The 23,287-nt window shown below is 35.3% G+C and overlaps 1 protein-coding gene across 6 annotated transcripts in view; it reads left to right on the forward strand.

The window, feature by feature from the left end:
• Positions 1–23,287, forward strand: part of Bre1 (E3 ubiquitin-protein ligase Bre1) — a 415,493-nt gene that overhangs the window by 235,746 nt on the left and 156,460 nt on the right. For all 6 annotated transcript variants that reach the window (XM_090376128.1, XM_090376101.1, XM_090376124.1 and 3 more), the window contains one exon: positions 22,933–23,216. In XM_090376128.1, coding sequence (XP_090232254.1) covers positions 22,933–23,216 — 284 coding nt within the window. The remainder of the gene's footprint in view (positions 1–22,932; positions 23,217–23,287) is intronic.

A 23,287-nucleotide genomic window follows, 5' to 3' on the forward strand; every position in this document is an offset into this window, starting at 1 on the left:
CTTGTCACCAATGCTGTCATGTGCACCATAAAACTCAGGGATAGCTCATCAAACCAGGTACACCATTTAACTGTATCTTTATTGCCAAGTAGGTTTCCTATTAAATGTTTTTTTCAAAGTAAAAGAGCAATTTCAGCACTGTGGCCTGAATGAGCAGGCATCTTCCATCTATAAGGTTGTAGCCTGTCCCTTGTAGTTAGCAGTGTATGCACCCCCTCCGCTTGTTTTTTTGCATATGACTGTTGAATCACATACAGCTCATAGCTGCTTATCAATTCTTTTGGGTTGAGTCCTTTGTCATGCAAAAATCAGCACTGCATTTACTTCATTTATCCACCTTTAAAGGGGTCCAACTATTCCGCCAATAAGGGAAAGTTGCTGTAGTACAGCATCTTGTAGAAAAGAATAGAAGTTACAGAAAAATGTTGTGTGTACCATTTCACTATTTATGACATTCCACTACCAGAGAAAGCACAGTTTATGAAAACATCTGTTACCCTAACTTTTCAAGTAGAGCCCCCTTAATACTTTTTCTTATGTTGTGTGGGGTGGTGTTTTTTTTTTTTTGCAACACAAGTTGGAACCATCCTGTTAGTCAGTTGCAGGATTCGAGGTATGTGATTTTATCAGTAGTTCATATTTTTGTTCACATTGTTTCATTTTACTTTCGCTCTCACTTTAGTGTGTATAGATAAGCTGTTAGTAAAGATAGAGGATAAATAAATTTATTTATTTTTTATTTATTTTATTCTATAATATTTTGAGGGTTTAGTGTCAAACAATGTTAACTACAAAATCATTTTGTAGTTAACCAAGAAAACATTATTTGGCATTTTCTTGGTTTACTGGAAATGTACTTACAGCCTAAGCTAACTTGTAAAGTACTAGAGAGATATAGTTCTATGACATGATATACATTATTTGTATGAATTGAAACTAAAGTTGTCTCAGAGCAAAAATGAAATTTTATAGTTAGGGTTGTTTGACACTAAACCCTCTATTTTATCATGTCTATTTTTGTACTGTTTTTATTTTCATTTTTGAATCAGGCCTTTTTCTTATTATAGTAATCTTTTTCTCAGTAATCTTTTTCTTTCTTTCCTTCTTTCTTAAATCCATGCAAATGAGGGAGATGGCGAAATATATTGAAAAAAATTAAAATACAGTTGGATCTCTCTTTAACGAACTTCTGTATAGTGAATATGTTTTAATTTCCCCTTGGTCATTACATTGAAAATAGTTTCTGTGTAACGAAGAAAATTTCCATAAAATGAACTGATCTCGAGAGACCTTGGTACTCATTGTTCGCACCTCTGGCCTTTATGCAATAAAGCTGATGCTTTGGAAAGCACGAATTAAGAGCTAAAACATTTCACAATTTAGTGATGCCTGTAAAACCTATATATTTTTCTAGCAGGGATAAGGAGGTGATTATTCCCTTGTATAAGGCAATGGTCAGGCCACACCTAGAGTACTGTATACAGGCCTGGAGGCCTCATTTCAGGAAGGATGTAGAGCTGCTGGAACGAGTACAGAGAAGGGCAACTAGATTGGTGAATGGGACAAAGGGGTTCTCTTACGAAGAAAGGCTTAAGTTTTGCAAATTACAGTGTCTGGAAACTAGGCACCAGCGGGGTGATCTGATAGAGGTGTACAAAGCCTTGAATGGTTTGAGCATGCTCAATGCTGATGGGATTCTTCCTCTAGCTCAGAAAAATCACCTGAGAGGGCATAAATTCAAATTGAGGAAAGACAGATGTAGGATAGATGTGCGGAAATTTGCCTTTAGCCAGCGGGTGGTTGGTGGGTGGAACAGACTTCCATCCCTTGTCGTGGAAGTTGATAGCCTAAATAAGTTTAAGGCTCAGCTGGACAGGTATTTCGAACGAACAGAGGGGTGAAGTGGAAGTGGTTATTTTTATTTATTTATGTTACTTTTTTTTTTTTTTTTTTTCTTTTTTTTTTTTTGGCTGATGCTGCATAAGCTTGCTTTCTTGCATCAAATGCCTCTACTAATGCTAATGCTAATGCTAATAACTGCTTCTACTTACTGAGAAGTCGCACTGGTCAACTGTTATCTATGTGTCCACAACCACTGGCAAAGATTACGGCATATTCCCAGCGCGGACACTGGCTCTGGTCACCCTGTTTTCTACTGTAAGCACTCTATTAGAGAACTTGTAGAGAGTGATTTTCCTTTATCCTGGAAATTTATCTGTTGTTTTGCAGAAATGATCCATCCACACTTTCACTAAATTTCACCTACTCTGTTTGTATGGTAGGTACAAGTGGTCTCTAAATCAATTTTGTTTTAGCTGCTGTGCAAGTAACCTTACAACGTCTAAGAGGAAATCCTTGAGTGTAGTGGAAAAGTACAAGTGCTTAATAGTGTAGATCGGGGCATTTTAAAAAAAAAAAATTGCTTTAAAATTTGGTACCCCTGCCAGTAGTGTGTCAGTCGTTCTGAAAACCGTATTTCAGTTCTCAGACTGTTTGAGGAAACAGGACCCAGTCAGAAGCATGCGAAATTATGCCTTTACGAAGATGTAGATAAAGCCGTTTTTAAATGGGTGAAGTTAGTTCGAGACCAAAACATGCCAATATCAGGGCCATTAATATGGATATAGGGTATGCATCTTCTCTGGGACATAAAACATTCCAAGACAGTTCTGGCTGGCTGGATAAATTTAAAAAGCGCCATGGCTCACTCTAAAAAATTATTTCTGGTGAAAATGGAGTTGTAACTGAAGATGACTGTACCCATTGGAAAGAAACAGTTTTAAAAAAAATTATGGAGGATTATGATCCCAAAAACATATTCAACATTGATGAAACAGATCTGTTTTATAAATGTTTGCCATTACTATATTTCTGAATGTTGAATTAGAATATTTTTTATTGTTGAAAAGGCCATATTTCTCTATAATGAAATTTCTTTTTAACAAATTTTTTCAGGTGAACAATTGATTTCATTATATAAAGGTCCCACTATATATATATATAAAAAAAATAATAATAAAATAAAATTTTTTTCATCATACTGCACTGAATTTTGCCCATAAAAATGCTTTTTGCTTCCATAAATGATTGTCATTCCGTAACTTAATTAAAAAGATGGGATGTGTTGTGTTATATCCTAATGTCAGTTGACCTTGTATTACAACATATTTTTAAGTGCACTTCAAGCACTAAAAAACATCATGAACATCACCCACCCAGTCATGAAAGAAATAATCAGATCTTTGCATATCTTATCAGAACTTGAGAGAAACATACTTCTGTTGGGTCCCAGGTCATATGGCAATTCCTGGAAATGAATTAGCAGACAATGCTGCCAAGGCTAACCTACCACCTGACAACAAGTGGAAAGTACCTCATCAAGACTGTAGACCAATAATCCAGGAAAAATGTATGTGCCAGTGACGATTATCATGGGAAAATCAACCTAACAATAAGCTTCAAAGTATCAAGCCAAACCTTGAGCGATGATGCCCTTCCAGCTTCAGTTCAATCTGACAACAAGAGGTAATATTGGCTCGCCTGCGAACAAATATCACTCATGGTTATCTTTTAAGAGGGGAGATACTCCCCTCAGTGTCATCACTGTAATGCTGTGCTTTCAGTGAAACATATCCTAGTCGAATGCACAAAATATACAAGAGAACATCAGAATTTTTTTACTCCAGCCACAACAGAAGCCCCTCTTACACTTACTTCACTTTTGATAATAAAACAAAGGTCTCAAGCATTTTTACATTTCTCAAAATGATTAATGTACTAAGATTAATTTAATCCACTAGTTTTGCAATTAACTCTGTCTAAATAGAAATAGCATACATACTAAACACATGTATGGTGCACTATGGCCTTAGATGCATCTAATAAATCCCCAAACAAACATACAGCATATTTTATTACAGTAATATACATGTTCTCGGCTGTAGCTGCTTAGCACTGTTCAGAGTGATATATAAGTTTCCTAAATTACTTCTTCAGTTAACAGAATTCTGTTCCATTACTTATGTAACATAACTTCTCTTTATCCAACTGCCATGTGTGTGCATGTATATTATGCCTTATAGACATTGTGAAAATGATTTTGCACTCATGAGTTATAAAAATGGTGATCACTTTTTATAAATACTCTTGTTAATAAAATTTAGGTGGTTCTCTTTTGTTTAATTGCTACTTTCTTAATATTAATTACTTAAGCAAATTTTTTAAGATATTTTCTTTTCATGCATAAAGAAATCTAAGGAAAAATTTTAAGCAAGTTATAATTCAACAAATGTTTATTGTTCTGTCTTTTGAAAACAATGAGCAAAAATAAATCTCAAAGAAAATCTTAGTCAGTGATAATAGAAGTAAAATGTGAAAAAAATAATAATAAAGAAGAAATTAGTAAAAGGGAAAAATGAGTACTGCAAAAATAATGAAGAAAACAAATTTAGAGGGGGGAGAGAGATTGAGTTAAGTGAATTAAAAAAAAAAAAAAGAAAATTGCTACCAAATATCCATTTATTTTGAAAATTGTTTATATATATATATAATTTTTATCTTGGCAGCTTGTTAATAAAAATTGTTTTTTTTGTACATTTTACTCATTTTTATTAAGAAGCACTCTCATTATTTTGAAAGCAAATTGTCTTTCAGTTGTATTTTAACCAGCAAGTTGCTAGTTAATGGCAATTCGAAAATTGTTTCCAGCATTTCTGCATTCAATTTTGTGAAGTTCAAAATGTTCATCATATTTGGGTTCATGTGATTGTAATCTTTCCATAATATTTTTAAGTTTTTAAGCAATTTAATGTTTAAAATTTTTAAAGAATGTTATGAAAAGACTACAATTCTTAAAAGCCACAATGGTCCTATACAGAAAATATCACAAGGCAATAAATTATTTGAACATGATGGCCACTTGTTGACATCCCAGCAACAAATTATTATCCATCTTCTGGGGAATGCTTTCATTCAAATCCTATTAACATAATTAGGTGGGAGAGCATCCTTGATGAAAGATGCATCTTTTAGATTTACTTGGGATGGCATAGCTGAGTCTGTAGAATTATTTTTTTAACATGTTAATGTAGCATTCACCTGTAGCCATTTCAGAAAGAAAGCAATACCCTCTGACCAAATTCCAGTCTATGCAGTTTTCACTAATTCATTTAGTTCCTTTTGCAGATAAATCATGGCTCTAGAGTTTAAAGTTTTGGTTTTCTATCTCAAAGACAAATTCTTCTTTCTTTAATCTCTTACTTAAAACAAAAACTGAAGTGCTTGGAAATGCTATATTGACAACAGCATGACTCATAGAAAAAGAACTGTTATATTTTTCTAGTTCGTTGGATACAGAAATATAAAAACAATGTTAGTTGCATAGGCAAGCTACATGCATTTGTTCAACAGACATAAAATATTAACTTAGCTTCTATCTCTGTATGAATTACTTTGCTTATACAAGGGGGTTTCAAAAAAGATTTGTATTCACCCAGAAGTAGTTGTGATTAGAAGGTTGAAACAAACACCATGTATTACATTTGTATTTCAACGTAGTCACCAGGAAAAAATTTACATTTTCTCCACCTCTCAATACACTTCTGCAGGGCAGTTTGGTAAAAGTCCTTAAAATTATGACTCGGCAGCAGAAATCATCTCATCGTCGGGAAAAAAGTGTTTTCCACAAAGAAATAACTTCAGGGTAGGAAAGAGGAAGAAATCTGAGGGTGGAAGGTCAGGGCAATAAGCATCAGCAGCAGCCATTTTCAGTCCATTGCAGGATGAAGGCCTCTCCAGCAACTTTCCAGTTCCTTCTGTTTTGTGCAATGGCCATCCATTTACTACCCACACTCATGAATTTCATCTGTCCATCTCTGTCGTCTTCCAGGTTTTCTTCTAGCTCCTCTTGGGTACCATTCTGTTATTTTCTTAGTCCATCTGTCATCATGTCTTCGAGTTATGTGTCCTTCCCAAGACCATTTTAGTTCTTTATTATTATTATTATTTATTATTATTATTAGCCATATGGTGCAAGAAAACCTGAGGCTTATGCTGCACCGGCCAAAAAAAAAAATAATTCCCTATTACCCTGAGAGTGAGAGAGGGAGAGAGAGAGAGAGAGACAGAGAGAGGGGGGGGGGGGAGAGAGAGAGAGAGAGAGAGAGAGAGAGAGAGAGAGAGAGAGAGAGAGAGGAGAGAGAGAGAGAGAGAGAGAGAGAGAGAGAAAGTAGAAAGGAATCACCAAGAAAGGGAAGAATGATGATATCCAGCTCAGGACCCTGGGTGTGCCAAGCCCATACTCATCAGATGTTGAGCCCCCTGGGGGTTTTTAGTTTTGATAAGAATGTCCTTTACTTGAGTTTGCTACCTAATCCACATTTCTCTTCTTATCTAACAGTCTGATTCCCAATATAATTCATTCCATTCTTTACTGTGTAGTTCTCAGCTTCTTTTCCATTCTTTTGGTTAGTTCCCAAGTTGCACTTCCATAAGTCATGGTGGGGAGTATACATGGGTTCATTATTTTACATTTCAGACAAATTGGGATATTGCTGCTCAGTATGTGACTATATTGCCTGAATGTTATCCATCCAAAATTTATTCTTCTCTTGACTTCCAACCATTTATCAATCATTATTACAGATAATGACTTGTCCCAGATAAGTATATGAATCCACCTTTTCAATTACTGCTCCTTCAATGATTATATCCCTTTCTGTGGCATATTTGTTCATCATTACTTTTGTTTTAGCCATATTCATCTTTAGTCCAAAACCCTTACTAACTCTGCATAACTGATTGAGATTTTCCTCTAATTCTTTGGGATCGTGAGGCTTATGACCACAATGCCATCTGCAAATTGAATTGTAAGTGTACTCTCCATTCTTTAGGTACTCTCCATTTACATTGACTCCTTTCTGCGACCAGTCTAATCTTCTGAAAGCTTTCTCAAGGGCAGCAGTAAACACCTTCAGAGATATTGTATCTCCTTGTCGAACTCCTTTCTCAAATTTAAATTTGCTACTGTCTTTGCCTAGTCTAATAAAGGAGATAGGATTCTCATATATTTTCTTCAAAATCATAATATATGGGGTATCTATGCCTTGTCTTTCCAGTGCCTGAAACATTGCCTCATGCTGTATGGAGTCAAATAGCTTTTTATAATCAACAAATGCCAGGCATAATGGTGTTTTATATTCATTTTCTTTCTCCGTTAGCCATGATATTACGTGAAGGTGATCCATAGTTGAGAATCCTGTCCTAAAGCCAGCTTGCTGTTTTTCGGTTGATTCTCATCAAGTATTCTTTCTAATCTGTTAGTAATAACCCTTGTGAACAACTTGTAGATGTGAGATAAGAAGCTAATTGGTCTATAATTTCCAATTTCTGATTTATCTCTTTTCTTATGCAGAAAAACTATGATTGCATTATTCCACTCCTTAGGCGTGGCACCTTTTCTAATGCATTTTGTGAAGTCTTGCCAGTTTCATGTCTTGTGTCATGTCTCTTCCTCCCAATTTTAACAACTCTACAGTAACTTCATCTTCCCCCGGGGCTTTCTGATTCTTCATTTTCTTCAGTGCATGTTCTACCTCATCAGGAAGGATATCATGCATGTCGTACGTGTTACTAATTTGCGATCCACCTTCCCCACTGCTGGCATCATTCCCTCACTTCTTGTATAATTCTCTATATAATTCTGCTATTTGAATTATGCCTTCTCTGCTATTTATAAGTACACCATAATACTATAATTCTCTATAGTAGTCTTCGGCTATTTATAAGTACACCATCACTCTTCTTCAGTTTCAGTATCATTTGTCTTTCTATATTACTGCTCATGGCTGCTGGTTTAAGTCCTTTGTTTTCCCTTAATGCTTGTTCTACTTTTCTTGTGTTAAATCTTCTTATGTCCTCTCCGAGTCTCTTTTTAATGGCTTTGCATAACTCAGTATACTCAATTTTCTCCTTGTCAGTGTTTATCTTACTCTTCATTTGTCATTTTCGGTTCATCATGACAAGTAGTTCTTGATTAATTTTTTTTCTTTGGATTTCTTTTTACTTATAGGTTTCTTGGACTTTATCACTTTCAGAAAGTTGTAATATTCCTCGTCAATATCTTAGTCCTGAGCAGTCTGCAGAAGCTCAGACTTGTTAAGTTCTGTTCCTTTTTCTTTTCTATTATATCAAAGACCTTTGTATTATTTACTCAAGTCAGTTTTTCCCTTTCTTTTCATACATCTGTATCAAGTGTGCATCTTAACATCATTCATGATATATCTTCTGTTAGTGAGCATTAGCATTACTAGAGGCATATGATGCAAGAAAGCAAGCTTATGCAGCATGAGAATGAAGTTGATTTCATTAGTTGTTAATCCATTTGGTCTCTTCCATGGCCACATTCTGTTCATCCTTTTCTTGAAAAAAGTGTTCAATACTGACAATCCTCAAGATTCTGCAAATTCCACAAGTCTTTCGCTGCTTTCATTTCTTTCATCTATTCCAAAATTTCCTATAGTTCCCCTTTCTGTGCTGTTTTGTCTCTTTCCAACCTTGGCATTGAAGTCCCCCATAATGATAGTGTAATGGGTTTTTCAGCTCATCTAGAAGACTCAATTCAGTGTACATTTCTCCATCATCATGGCTCGATGTTGGTGCATAAATCATTATAACCTTTAGCTTGTACCTCTTAGAAATCCTGAGTAGTAGTCGACACCTTTTATATCTTTATGGACCAGAAAGCCAACTCTACCTTTGCTCCTTTCACTGTTTCCATTGGTGTACAGCAGATTTCCACTTGATAAACTTAAGTGATTCATTTCTTTTTCTTGTTTCAGCCAAACCAATGATATTCCAATTCACATTTTCTAATTCCTTTTCCAGCTCTAATATCCTGTCTTCACCGATGAGCGATCTTACTTTGTAACAGGCCTATTCAGTTTCCATTTATTGCAGCTTGGTCATACCCAGAGATTCTTAGGGGAATAAGCAGGATGTGGCAATATTTAAAACCTACATTCATGGACACAAAAAACGCACTACAGCATGCAAGGAATGCACAGGAGCATTACCATGGAGCAGGTGCATGCTGTTTGACAGCTTTCCCTGTCTTTTTTTCTTTTATAGCAGCATGTAACTGTATGAGGAGATTGAAATAATATTTAGCCATCACAGAACAGCCCTTTTGAAGGTAATCTATTAGTATTACACCATCCCAAAAAACTAACAGCATCACCCTGCCAGCACTTAGCTACACCGTTGTCTTTTTGGGCAGTGGTGGTGGTTCTGCATGCTTCCATTGTTTTGATATTTGTTTAGTTTCAGGATCGTAGTGATGGATCCATATTTCATCCACGGTGAATAGCTGTGGGAAAAAACTCTTGCTTTTTCTGGCACATTGCCAACATTTCATGTACACATTGTGCCCTTTCCTTCTTCTGGTAAGGGATCAGAAGTCTGAGAACCCATCTAGCAGATACTTTATCTGTATGTAACTGTTGGAAGATGTTCTCCACAGGCCCAACACTAATTTGGAGCTCTGAAGCTAGATCTTTGACGTTAATACAATGATCTTCAGGATTAATGCCTCAATTTTTGCAACTCTTCTGTTACAGCACTTGCTGGATGTCCTGTGATTTTTTTCATCATGCACTGAGGTTCTTCCACATTTGAATTATTTATACCAATGTGCAATAACACTATAACCTGGGCAGTCTTCTCCATAAACAGTGCCATTTCTTTGTGGATTTTTTGGGGGTTTTCCCTTGCAAAAAGAGGAACTAAATCACTGATCTGTATTCCACTTTATCTGTTGTGACACTTCACTTCATTCAGTGCTGCAAAAAAAAAAAAAAAAAAAAAAAGGAATTGTCAAATCCAAATCAAGATTTCTACAGTTGCTATAGAGATTTCACGGTATCAAACAAAAAAATTTCATCTTTCTATCACAACTACTGGACGAATACAAATCTTTTTTGAATGTCCATCGTATAATAGTATGAAAAAATATAAACAAGTTTGCTTTGCCTTAAACTGTAGCAATAACAATCATTCTTATTGGTCATAAAATATTCATAATTTTTACTCGTGTCATTAGATTCCAGTAATATATATTTTATTTATTTATTTATTTATTTTTATTGATTATTTTTTTATTATTATTTAACAAAGCTGTTAGCAACATTTTACTTAACCTTGGCTATTAGTGTTGCCTTTTACAGGAATCTCTAAACTTCTTTAATTAAATCCTTTCAAGAATTGTTATAAGATAATAAAAAATACTCAAAACCTATGTTGGTATTGTTATGTTTATTTCTGAATTGGAAATAAACATAATAATACAAATGTAGGTTTTGAATGCTTTATCTTCAAACAACAGTTTACCTACACATCATGCTGCTCAAGAATTCCTTTCAGGAACATTTTACTTATTACAGTACTTTTGTATTTACCTAACGTTAAACTGTAATTAAACATTCCTAATTCATGCAGCATTCTGACAGTGCATTATGGTGTAAGTCACTGATGCACCTAAGACTACAACAGCATTCATCCTGTCTATGAAGCTACAAGTCACAGACCTGTAAATATCATATATTGTATCACACTGTTTTTTCATGCTGTCCTCTTATACAGAAAGGGAGAGAGAGAGATATATATTTTAGAACGATATCAGTACTCACACTAAAATTTTAACAAACTTTGTCTCTCTTTAACAAGCAAATATGTAACAAAGGTTTATATGTTAATAGCATGTAAGACTTTAATACAGTTTTATTGACACCTTTAATTGTTAATTTATGGAATCCATTGCACTTGATTCAGTGTCCATAGCATAACAAATCAAAGATTAAATGAGCTAAATGACTTTACCTATTTTAATGATAAAATCTATATACAAAATTAATATTTTTTTGAATTAGTGAACATTTTACTTATCATAATTATCATAACAAATCAGATATATTAATTTTCTAAAATAAAGGGAAAAAATGTTCATAACTTTTTTTAATACATGTGTGTAAGTCCTCTGTGCAAAAATACAGCTACTTACTTGGAACTATGCCTAAAACAAAGCCCCGCTCTAGGCTTTCTCTAAGCTATGCGTCTCAAATATTAAAGAGACCTTTGGCAGCAGTAATATGATCATGTCTTCTATTGGATGAAGCGTTGCTATGGTCTTCCCTGTTATTATGATTCACAGAATTTATTGAATATCAAATCTTCTTGGGAAAGTCATGATACACTGATAGATTTTGCAAACCGATCATCAGTGGAAAAGTCAGCTCAGGATACTGCACAGATAAGTGTTTTTTGAAAGTTGAATAAAGATATGCTGATCCTTTCCCACCTGAATTGAAAAGATGCGCATCTTTAATTTCAGTATTGTGATCCAGGTGTGATGTGTCTGAATTGAGTCTTTGCCATGTAAAACCAAGTTAATTGTTCCTGGAAATACTATTTCTACTTTTTCCAAAAAAAAAAAAAAAAACTCTTTTATGTTGACAGTATGTGTCACCTGGTTGCATATAAGTTTTGCAACTCCTTTATCTTAAAATTTACTTTTGGCACTTGTTGGATAACTCTGTAAAGTCCCCTGGCAGTTCCTCTGATCTTATATGCCAGCTTCTGCATCAGTGTAATTTTCAACAGAACAAGGTCTTCAATTCTTCTACTGTGATTTGTGTGTTTCTCTCCAGCTTTCTCACTTTAAACATGAACCGTGTTGTTAATTAAGTTGAACTTAATTAACATTAAGATTAACATTAAGTTAATTAAGATTAACAGTAGCCACTGGCAGAGGTGAAAGTGATTCTTGCACTGCTTCTATTGGAATGAGCAGAAGCCTGGAAAACAAGGTGCAGGATATTTCAGAGACTGCTGGGAGTCATTGTGGTACAAGTAAACACATGGGTTGTGTTAGGGTAGATAAGAATAGGAACAGGTGCATGTATACTTGCGTGTACACCAATGTTAGTATACATGCATGTATACTTGCGTGTACACCAATGCTAGGAGGCTGGTAAATAAATTTGATGAATTTGAGGTATTGCTCAAAACATCAAAGGCAGATATTGTTGGGATATCAGAGACGTGGTGTCACACAGATATAAGGAATGCAGAACTGGAATTTGGGGAGTACAACGTCTACAGAAAGGATAGACAGGATAGGAAGGGAGGAGGAGGGGTTATGCTATTAGTTAAGAAACACATAAAATCCAAGGAAGTGAAGCCAGTCAACATTGCTGGACAGTGCAGTGTTGAGTCAGTTTGGTGTGACATAAGCATTGGGAGATCAAAATTGAGAGTAGGAGTGTGCTATAGGCCTAATGACACTGATGAGTATAATAAGACACTGTACAGGGAAATAGAGTGGGCCAGTAAATCAGAGAGTCTTATAATGGTAGATTTTAATTTCTCAGATATTGACTGGAATTTGTGGGTTGGTCACTCACACACTAGCAAGGCTTTTGTGGATTTATTGGATGATTGTTTTCTACATCAGCTTGTTCGGAAGGCAACTAGAGGGAGTAATACTCTTGATTTGATTATCAGTAGTGATTCTTCATGCATTAAGAATCTGCAAATAAAGGATCCACTAGGTGGCAGTGATCACAGTGTGCTGAAGTGGGATTTACTCAAAGAGGTAACTACCATCAAGAGAAAAGGGAAGGGTTTTTGCTTTCGTAAAGGCGACTACGATGATCTGAGACTGTATTTAAATTCTATACAGTGGGACCAACTGATGATGTTACCAACAGCAAATTCAAAATGGGAAGCATTCAAACAACTTATCTTGGAAGCTACTAGGCTTTACATACCAACTAAGAAATATTGTTCAAGGTTTAGGCCTAAATTTATATCAGATGAACTAATGAGACATATGGCAGAGAAGAAAAATGCATGGGATACATATAAATTAACAGAAGCCTATGATAGATATAAGTTGATCTGTAACCAAGTTACAAAGGAGGTTAGGCAGGTGAAGGCAGATTATGAGAAATCTTTGGCAAAGGATGCAAAGAAAAACAGCAAAGAGTTCTTTACTTATGTAAACTCTAGAAGGAAGGGGATGAATCAGATTGGTCCACTTGATATTGATGGTTCAACTGTTGATGATCCTGCTCAGGTAGCTAACAAACTAAATGAATATTTTGCATCGATATTCAAACATGAGTATTTATTCAGCAAGGGGAATGCCAGAGGTGTATTCAACTCTGTCAATAAGCTAGATAATCTTGTAATAACTGAGAATAAAGTGGAGGGGAAATTGTTCAAGATAAACACAAGAAAGGTACCTGGGGTGGATGGGATATATCCAGTTATATTAAACGAGGCAGCAAAGGAAGTAAGCAAACCCTTAGCCATAATTATGAGAGCTTCCTTGGACTCAGGGGAGGTACCCATAGACTGGAGATGTGCAAATGTGACCCCAATTCACAAAGGAGGATCAAAGGCTGACACAAGTAATTATAGACCTGTGAGTTTAACTTCTGTTCCAGAAAAATTAATGGATTCACTAGTAAAAGAAGTACTGCAGAATCAAGACTTCAGTTATAGCTCTAGACAAGACTTCAATTATAGCTCGGACACAGCATGGTTTTCTTAAGGGAAAGTCTTGCCTGACCAGTTTGATTGGATACTATGATGCAGTCACAAAAGAACTGGATGCAGGGAATAACTTTGATACTATATACTTGGATCTTAGAAAGGCTTTTGATACTGTTGCACATGGAAGACTGCTGCACAAATTGGAGCAGTGTGGCATTGGAGGCAAATTGCTGCTATGGATAAAGGGGTGGTAGAGGGGGAGAAGACAGAGAGTGGTAATCTGTGGACACTGCACATCGTGGACTAATGTTATTAGTGGAGTCCCTCAGGGTTCAGTGTTGAGTCCATTATTGTTTTCTGTATTTATAAATAATATTGATGATGGCATATCAAGCTTAATTTCAGGTTGGCAGGGTTGTTAAGGACACTACTGACACTATGCTGCTGCAACAGGATCTGGAAAGGTTGAGCAGATGGGCTGAAAGATGGCAAATGAAGTTTAACATTGACAAATGTAAAGTACTACATATGGGAAACAGCAACCCCAGAGCAACGTATCAACTCTGTGGTACTACACTGACAGTGGTAGAGAATGAAAGGGACCTGGGGGTGGTTGTGCAGCCAGATATGAAGTTTTCTGACAGTGCAGACGGGCTGCAAGAGTAGCTCATGGTGTATTGTCAATGATATATAGGAATTTTTCTAGCAGGGATAAGGAGGTGATTATTCCCTTGTATAAGACAATGGTCAGGCCACACCTTGAGTACTGTATACAGGTCTGGAGGCCTCATTTCAAGAAGGATGTAGAGCTGTTGGAACGAGTACAGAGAAGGGCAACAAGATTAGTGAGCAGAACAAAGGGTTGCTCTTATGAAGAAAAGCTTAAGTTCTGCAAATTATAGTGTCTGGAGACTAGGCACCGGCGAGGTGATCTGATAGAGGTGTATAAAGCCTTGAATGGTTGGAGAATGCTCAATGCCAATGGGATTCTTTCTCTTGCGCAGAATAATCACCTGAGAGGGTATGAATTCAGATTGAGGAAAGACAGATGTAGGATAGATGTGCGGAAATTTGCCTTTAGTCAGCGGGTAGTTGGTTGGTGGAACAGACTTCCATCCCTTGTTGTGGAAGTTGATAGCCTAAATAAATTTAAGGCTCAGCTAGACAGGTATTTTGAATGAACGGAGGGGTGAAGTGGAAGTGTTTTTTTTTTTTTTTTTTTGGCTGATGCTGCATAAGCTTGCTTTCTTGCATCATATGCTATGCTATTGCTAATCAGTAGCATACAATAGGAGCAAAGATTCTTTTGGTGGCAATTATCATATTAGTTTGAGTTCTGGCAGAATATTTCCCTAGTCTTCTGAGCGTATGTCAGCTTATTGCTACTTACTGGAATTACCTGGTTTCTTGTCTCCTGATATGGCTCTTTTTGTTTCTTGTTGTTTTTACCTTCCAGTACCACCAGTTTTATGCAGCCGCTGGATCAAGGTATTATTTGTAACTTCAAGAGCATATAGAGCCCACCTGCTAAGGTACTTGATCTGAAAAATAGAAGGAGGGAACAATTTGCAGCCAAAGTGGAATGTCTTGGATACTATTCATATGTTATCTTGGACACTATCTGTAATCTTGTGATTGCTTGGGACAGTATTGCATCAAGTGTAATAATTAACTGATTCAGAAAGAGTGGCTTTGGAGAGAATATCATTGAAAAACATGGTCCAGCAGACAAATGTGATAGCAGCATCGAGGAATGGAGGAATTCGGAGGAGCATATGGATTTTGTTAGCAAATTTTAAGTTTGTGAAAGTGGATAATGAATTTGCTAGCAAAGCAACGCCAACACCAGAAGAGCTGCTGAGCACCAAGTAAAACAATGATGTTTTTGTTACCAGCAACAGCAAAAGTTGTTGCTAAAAAAAAGATGCCCAAAATGCACTGAGGATAATAGAGAATGTGTTGACCTGCAGTAATGCTGATAAAGAAACAACTATTGCATTTGATGTCTGTGCTGTAGTTAAAAATGCATATAGGACAAAAACTGTGCAAACAACATTGGATTCTTTCTTTAAATTAGATTAATTTATTAAAACGTTAAATAGTTTCTTTGTCTCATTTTATATTAAGATTGTAATTCTTTTTACTGTGATACCAAAATATTATATATATCAAAATATATACTGTACAATATTTTCATTTCTGTTAATATTGCTTTTCTCTTAGTTTATCTTACAAATAAAATAAAATCTTTAAAAAATGTGTTATTTCTATTGCTGTATTGTTAGACAAGGCTTTTGTTTTTATTATATTTTATTTTTATTATTGTATTTTATTAATTTATTTTTTTATTGATATTCTTTTGACATAGTATGTATCAAAAAAAAACTGAAAAATTTTGACACTTTTAGGGAACCTTGTTACTACAAACCTTGCTATTACAAAATGTGAAAATTTAGGTCCTCCAAACTTTGTATTAATGAAATTTGAATGTATCTCTGATTCTCTCATACAGGGTCAATTTGTTCTCAATGTAATATACATATCACAATGCAATACCATAAAGGTACCTGACACTATATAGACACTTCCTTTCCTCTTTGTAACTCATTGGTGGTCTTGGCGCATTATTGCCTTAGTAGCTGATGCGCCAATAAAACCAAAATAACCAAACCAAACCTTGTAACTCATTGATAGGAAGACCAAGTGTAAATCCAGTGGGATGACCTGTTCAAAATTGTAGTGCATTAGTAGACACAGTTTGACAGGCCATACACATCTTCAGTAGGATATATCACTGAATTGGAAAGATTTTTTGCATATTGAATTTCTGCAGAGCGAAGTGCAATCAGATAAGTGATGTATACCCCACAATTGGTAGGAAAATACAGTCATAAAATAAGGCCAGTGCTTTACCCCTGATACCCCATTCTTTCCTTGTAATTCGAGCAGCCATGCCCACAAACTTTCAAATTTTGGCTGCAGTGTATGTAATGTGGGTTATAAAGAACATCTGCCTCTCATTTATTACTCCTAGATATTTTAGAGTTTAATTGATTGAAGACTGGCTACCCTTCACTCCTAGCATGACCTTGGATTTCTTGTCACTGTTAAATGGCCCTTGAGTAATATGGTTTTACTCTTTGTTTTTGAAACTCGAAGTGTGTTGTATGATTTCCTTTCTTGATAGGCATGTCAATTGTAGGCGTACACTCCTTTTCCATGTACTATTATACATAAATAATTAGTTACTTATTTATACACAATTGTTTTCACCTACATTAATTTTATCTGGTAACTGCAATTTATCCTGGGGCCTCTGACTGTGTTAACAAAATTCCAGGCAATTTATTTATTTAGCTAGAAAATTTAGTGAGACAATTGACAATACACATGAAAAATTTAGCATGTTTAATTATAGAAACTGACTTAAATGCATACAAAATGTATCACAAGAAAACTTTTCCATATTACAGATGTTCCCCCACTGGGATAGACAATTTCAACAAGTCCGTTCTATATCTCATTCTAAATTGAATTATATATAGTTCTTTACGACATCCCATTTGATTATCCAGCTACCTCCTAGGCTAGTCAAATTTGTCACAGTTACGATTTCAGAATGCCTTTCTCCCTTTTTTTGGATTATTTCCTTGACTAGGAATAATAATACGAAACAGTACTTACAATAACTTTCATTTCTCCGAGTTTTTGGACCAGCTCCTTGATCTTCCGGCACTTTCTTTAATAGCTTCCACATCAGATTCCTTGTTATTACCCAAGATTCTTCTCGACCAAACTCACTTTAATGTGGCCTATTCATACTAAACGGCCCACTTACTATAAATTTATCTACTCTCTTTGAACTACTAGTTATATATCTGCACCTAACTACAACTCCCAACCATGACTTCTCTCGACTACTAACTTACTTGCTGCTTCCCAACTTGCTAACTCCGAAAAACTCTGCTTACTTGCCACCAAACCAGTCCTTATATATCCGAACTTTACCTAAATTTCCCCTGAATTTCGACCTGACCTCCCCACAGTAAGTCGAATGTTCACCGTACTTCGGAAAAATATGGTCTTGCCCTTAGATATTTTCCTAATGACTATTCCTTATCCCACTGAAATTTTCTAATTATACAGAATGTTCCCATGTTAATTTTGCCCATATACTTTATTATTATTATCTTAATTTTAATTTATTTATTTATAAAAATATATATACATATATATATATATATATATATATATATATATATATATATATATATATATATATATATACACGTGTGTGTGTGTACAGGTGACCCCCGCTTAACGCTGATAATTCGTTCTGTAAAAAGAGTGCTAAATGAATCCGCGCTAAGCGAGCTCCGCATTCCCATAAGGTAACATATGTTTTTTAAGTTGCGGTCGGTGCCATAGGATATTTCCTAATCAATAATAAACAGTAGTGAAAAGATGCACAAACGGTCAAAATATTTAATATTCAAATATTTGTACATATAAAATATTCTGCATTACATGCGTATATAATTATGTGGTAACTATTTACATATCAAAATTAAACTTAAAATTACAATTAAAATCATGAATTTAATTGATTTAATTTAATTGATGAATTTAATCATGAAAAATGTGTCGATTTTGGGTTCAACTTTGGCCCTCTTCTAAATAAACTAAAAGGGGTATTAATTTTAAATCCCCCACAGCAACCACCCAACGATAAAGTCACTCGATCCTCAAGTTCTTTTTTGAAAGTTTCGGCACCTTGATCTGCACTTGCGGTTTCTCCCTAGATTTTAAATCTATTCAACCAGCCCTTACCAGTTTTAAATGGTTCCACTTTTTTTTTTTTTTTTTAGGTGAGTTTTCTTCAGATCATCATATTGGCTAATCTCTCTCTCTCTCTCTTTTTTTTTTTTTTTTTTTTATAATATTTAACTTAACTGAATTCAGCATTGGACATTATCTTCAATAAAATTAGTTAGTCTTTTCCATTTCAATCCTAATAGCCGGCCTAGCCCTAGTTGCTCGCAGTGGAACAGCTATCTTTCCACTGCTAAAATTAATTCTTTATTTTTTTATAATTGTTCTTACAGTTAAACTTAAACTTGCAAGTTCTGAATTATTGCACGCATCCGCTTGTCGTTGACAGGAATCGATTCGCTTCAAAACGTCTAATTTAATTTTCAAATTCAATTTCGTACTGCGCTCAAACGTTGCTTTTTCATTCTGATCGGCCATTATTAACTCTTCTAAAATGTAACTGCTTTTGTTGCATTAATTACGATACAATGTTCAAGTAAACTATCCGTTACGCACGATGTCTAATACTGTACTGAGTGATGACTACACTTCGGATAAATGCAAATATTACAAGCAATATACCTGATCATTTTTTAAAATGTTGATCTCGGAACTACGTAACAAGTGACTCTACTGCAATTAAATTAGCATGCGAGAAAATTTCTGAAGTCGGCGTGGGAAACATTTTAATGCTGTTTTGCTATTCATTTTCATGCTATCGACTCCATCAATATTCTTATATTATAACCTGTTAGATACAGGTTATAATATAAGAACAGCGTTATAGCAAATCAGCGTAAAGCAAACCGCGTTATAACGGAGGCCTGCTGTATATTTTTTTTAAATAAGCTTAAGCTTACATTATGAAAATCACACCAATTCTGCAGCTTTGATAAAACAAAATTAGAATGCTCTTCCAGTTGTGATAGTCACCCTTCACTGACAAAGCCAGATCATCAGCACCCTATTTACATTGATTAATTGCTTTTCAGCCAGTCATTTAAGACTAGATTCACTATCATAGACCCAAATACAGATCCTTGTGGACATCCCTTATGAACAATTCTAGTAAATGAACCAGAAGCAAATTTATTCGGTAATACATACTTGATTACCGAATAAATCTGAGGGGAACATTTAGCCTCATGTAACACCATTAAGACACTTTGCCAGTTTTTTGTATCAAACACTCCTGCAAAATCAATAAAGATACCAAGATAGTATTTAGCCTACAATTTCTGCTCTATATCACCCAGGGGCTCACATCTGGTGAGTATGGGTTTGGCACACCCAGGGTCCTGAGCTGGATAACATCATTCTTCTCTCTCTCTCTCTCTCGGGGTAATTCAGAAATTTTTTTTTTTTTTTTGGCTGGTGCAGCATAAACCGTAGGCTTCCTTGCACCATACGGCTAATAATAATAATAATAACTTATTTGAGATATTTTCTAGACATTGATTATAATCCTGATATTCTGAATTAAAATTTATGTTCATGATGTCTGAAGGTAGGATGGGATCAAAGCCATACAGGATGAAGAATAACTTGTCCTTCACAATGGAGTGGACAACACTTGTAAGCAAAGGGAGCCTGGTTGAGGATGCAATACCACTGAGTGACATCTTTCCCAACAGCCTTCAGGAAAATTTCTTTCAGGGTCTTATTTGTTAATTCCGTTACTTTGGAGCTGGAATGGATATGTGAAGACCTTAATCTTCTGAGCCTTGCACTTTTGCAGAAAAAGAGCTGAGGAGAATTTGGACCACCTCTACCTGTCAACAAAGTTTATGGGTGGGGAATTCCATATCTGCATATTAACACATCAACAAGAATGCACAAAAGTTTCCAGTCACTGATCCAGAATGGGAAAAAGCCTTGTTCCATCTAGAAAACATGTCTATACTGCCAATGTTTAGCTAGTAAATGAAAGAGCATCAAGGCTTCTTTTGTCGTGTTACAACTAAAGAAGCTGTGATTGTAGATAAAGTGCATGGTTTTTGGAACCAGAAATGGTTAAAGAGTCTAAGGATATGTTCATCTGGATGCTATAGTCTTAATAGTAATAAGGGCTGTTGTATTCATCCACTCTTTGAAGCCTTTATCCTAGGGAGAGACAAACGTTTTGGAATGGTTCGTTCCAGTGCCATTTCCGGTTCCAAAGCACGGGAAGTGGACCGAACGCAAGTGCTGTAGCTTGTGTTGCATACCTGCTGGTGACATGTAGGTGTATATATATTGATTGTTGGATAACCTGTAACCATTATTGACGATGAAGGCGGCCGCTGCTGCCGAAAGCTACGGCTTTAGTGGTTTTTAGTAATTTTAAGCATCTTTTTAGCGCTTTTATTTTTCATTCTTGTTATAATATTTTATTTTAATATACAATTTATACAGTCAGTATATTTATTTAATAACGGTATTTTATTGATTTAAGTCAGTGTTTTGGTAGCATTATAGACGAATCACAGTGTTCCTGACTCCAGAGGCCTCTTCAATGAGCTGTTACTATAGTGCTCTGATTATTTTTTTTACTTTTTGTAAACTCCAGATGCACTTCTTTGGTGATGCTGTTTATATTAAAAATATTAGCAATTTGAGTTAAATCTGGGATAGTATTAGTAATGGCAAATGATGCAAGAAAGCAAGCTTATACAACATCAGCCAAAAAAAAAAAAAAAAAACAGCCAACACTTCTCATTTCACCTACCATATGGTTGTGCCAACAATAAACTACCCTCTGGCTGAAAGCAAATTTCCACACAACTGATCTGCTACCATTAATCCTCAGTTTGAATTGATGCCCTATCATGTGTGTAGTCTGAGCAAGAGGGAAAATGTCATCGCTGTATTGAGCTTGCTCATTTCATTCAAAGCCTTAACACCACAATCAGATCACCTTGCAGGTACCTAATCTCCAGACGCTGCACATTTCTTGGTAAGAGCACCTTTTTGTATCTCTCACCAATCTCATTGCTTTCTCTGCACATGTTCCAGCAGATCTACATCCTTTTCAAAATGAGCACTCCAGACAGACTTGTATGCCTTGCCTAACTATTGCCTTGTACAATGGGATAATTACCTCCTTATCCCTGCTATCATAATTCCTGTATATCATTGGCAAAATACCACGAGCTGTCCTGGCAGTCTCTCTCTGCACTGCTCAGAGAATTTCATATCTGACTGCTCAGTTACCCCCAGGTGTTTTTAATTTTCTACTACCCTGAGGGTAGTACCAACTGTTGGCATGGATAATGGGGCCCTCCCACATGGCAAGCATTATAGTAATCAAGTGACTCTTTGCACAATTTGAAAAACAGTTTCTCAGAACTACAGCTCACATTTGATATGCAAATTTTTATTTTGAAACCAAATGTGAGCCTAATTAAGATAGACTTAGTCTTACAAATTGTAAACTAATTTCAGAAAGGAAATCAACCCCTTTTTTTTTTAATTAATTTATTTATTTATTATTAACTGGCTAACTTTATACTAGTTGATCTCTCTAGTGGCACTGCTCCTCCCTTCCCTACCCATAGTGAGGCCAGAAAACTGGGTGGTAAGTCTAATTCTTGGTCTAAAAGGAACACAAAATAGGCAACCGATACACCATGAGCACCATCAAGCTCCCAACAAAATGGTGTACACCAAATTGACCATGACCTCTCTCTCACCTGAAGAGATTAAAAAAGGACACAATCAATCAAGAACTTCCAGCTCTCTTCATTTTAATTTTAAAAAATTGTTTCGTTATTTAAGTGGCTATATAAGCATGAACCTATTTCCATTTTCAGATTCATAAAACCATTATGCATGCAAAATTTAAAGCTAATAACACATGCACACATGTTACAATGTTTTGTCAATTTTACTTAACTCTGCATGAATAACTCATCACTTCCAAGCTACTGAAGTTTTCCTTCAGTAGTTTGGAAGTGTTGAGTTTTATAGTGAGGGAGAGTCACTAATTGCAAGCTTGCAATTTATTCACAACAGATATTTTTCTATTGGACCTGTGAAGCTACACAACACTGCAGAGAACTCTTTTTTTTATTATTATTATTTTTTTAATTCTATGTAAACCATTTTGGTTCCTTTTATATCACAAATATTATTATAATTATGTGCATTCTGATTTTTTTTTTTTTTTTTTTTTTTGCTTTGAACTGACAGTTTAGTCTTTTCTAATAGTTGCCACAAATGAACCTGTGTGCTTTTGGGAGCATATAAAAGTACTTAAGGTTTACTTTTTCAGGGACAATAATTTCTTTACTGTATAACATCCTCCTTTCTGTTTCATCATGAAGGTAGTAGAATGTTCTGCTACAGTTGGTCTTGCATGAATCTGTTTTAACTTTTTGATGGGATAGTTTAGAAATAATCATGGACAACACTTTGGAATATGTGCTTACCAGTTTATGACTGGATGTGTCAGAAGGCAGATATAGAATAGCATGTCTGAGTATTCTAGAAAAAATTAAATTTAATATTTTAAAACAATCATTAATATGCTTTTTCTTGCAATCAACTCTCAAACTTTCAAAGTTTTTATTATTATTATTATTATTACAGGTTAGACAAGCTCTAGAATCTTCAGGCACATCAGCAAATCAAACTGTAGCTGTACCTGTTACCTCAAGTTCTGGTGATGGTAATATTACAGTTAAGGAGGAACCTGTACCAACATCAACTTGTGGATCTTCTAATTCAAGTGGATCACTGTCTATTAAAGAAGAAGTAGTGATAAAAAAAGAGAAAGAAGAGGAACACTATGGTAGAGATGATGATATTGGTGATACTCGAGAGAAAGGAAAATCTGATGCTGAGATTATTAGAGATCTGAAGGCCCAGCTAAAGTGAGTGGGTTTTTAATGTACAGTAAAAATTTCAAATTAATTTGTTTTTATGAAATTTTTTTTCCATTTCA

The sequence above is a fragment of the Mastigoproctus giganteus genome, chromosome 1 (assembly GCF_048544385.1).
Source record: "Mastigoproctus giganteus isolate SK-2022 chromosome 1, ASM4854438v1, whole genome shotgun sequence".
NCBI lineage: Eukaryota > Metazoa > Arthropoda > Arachnida > Uropygi > Thelyphonidae > Mastigoproctus > Mastigoproctus giganteus.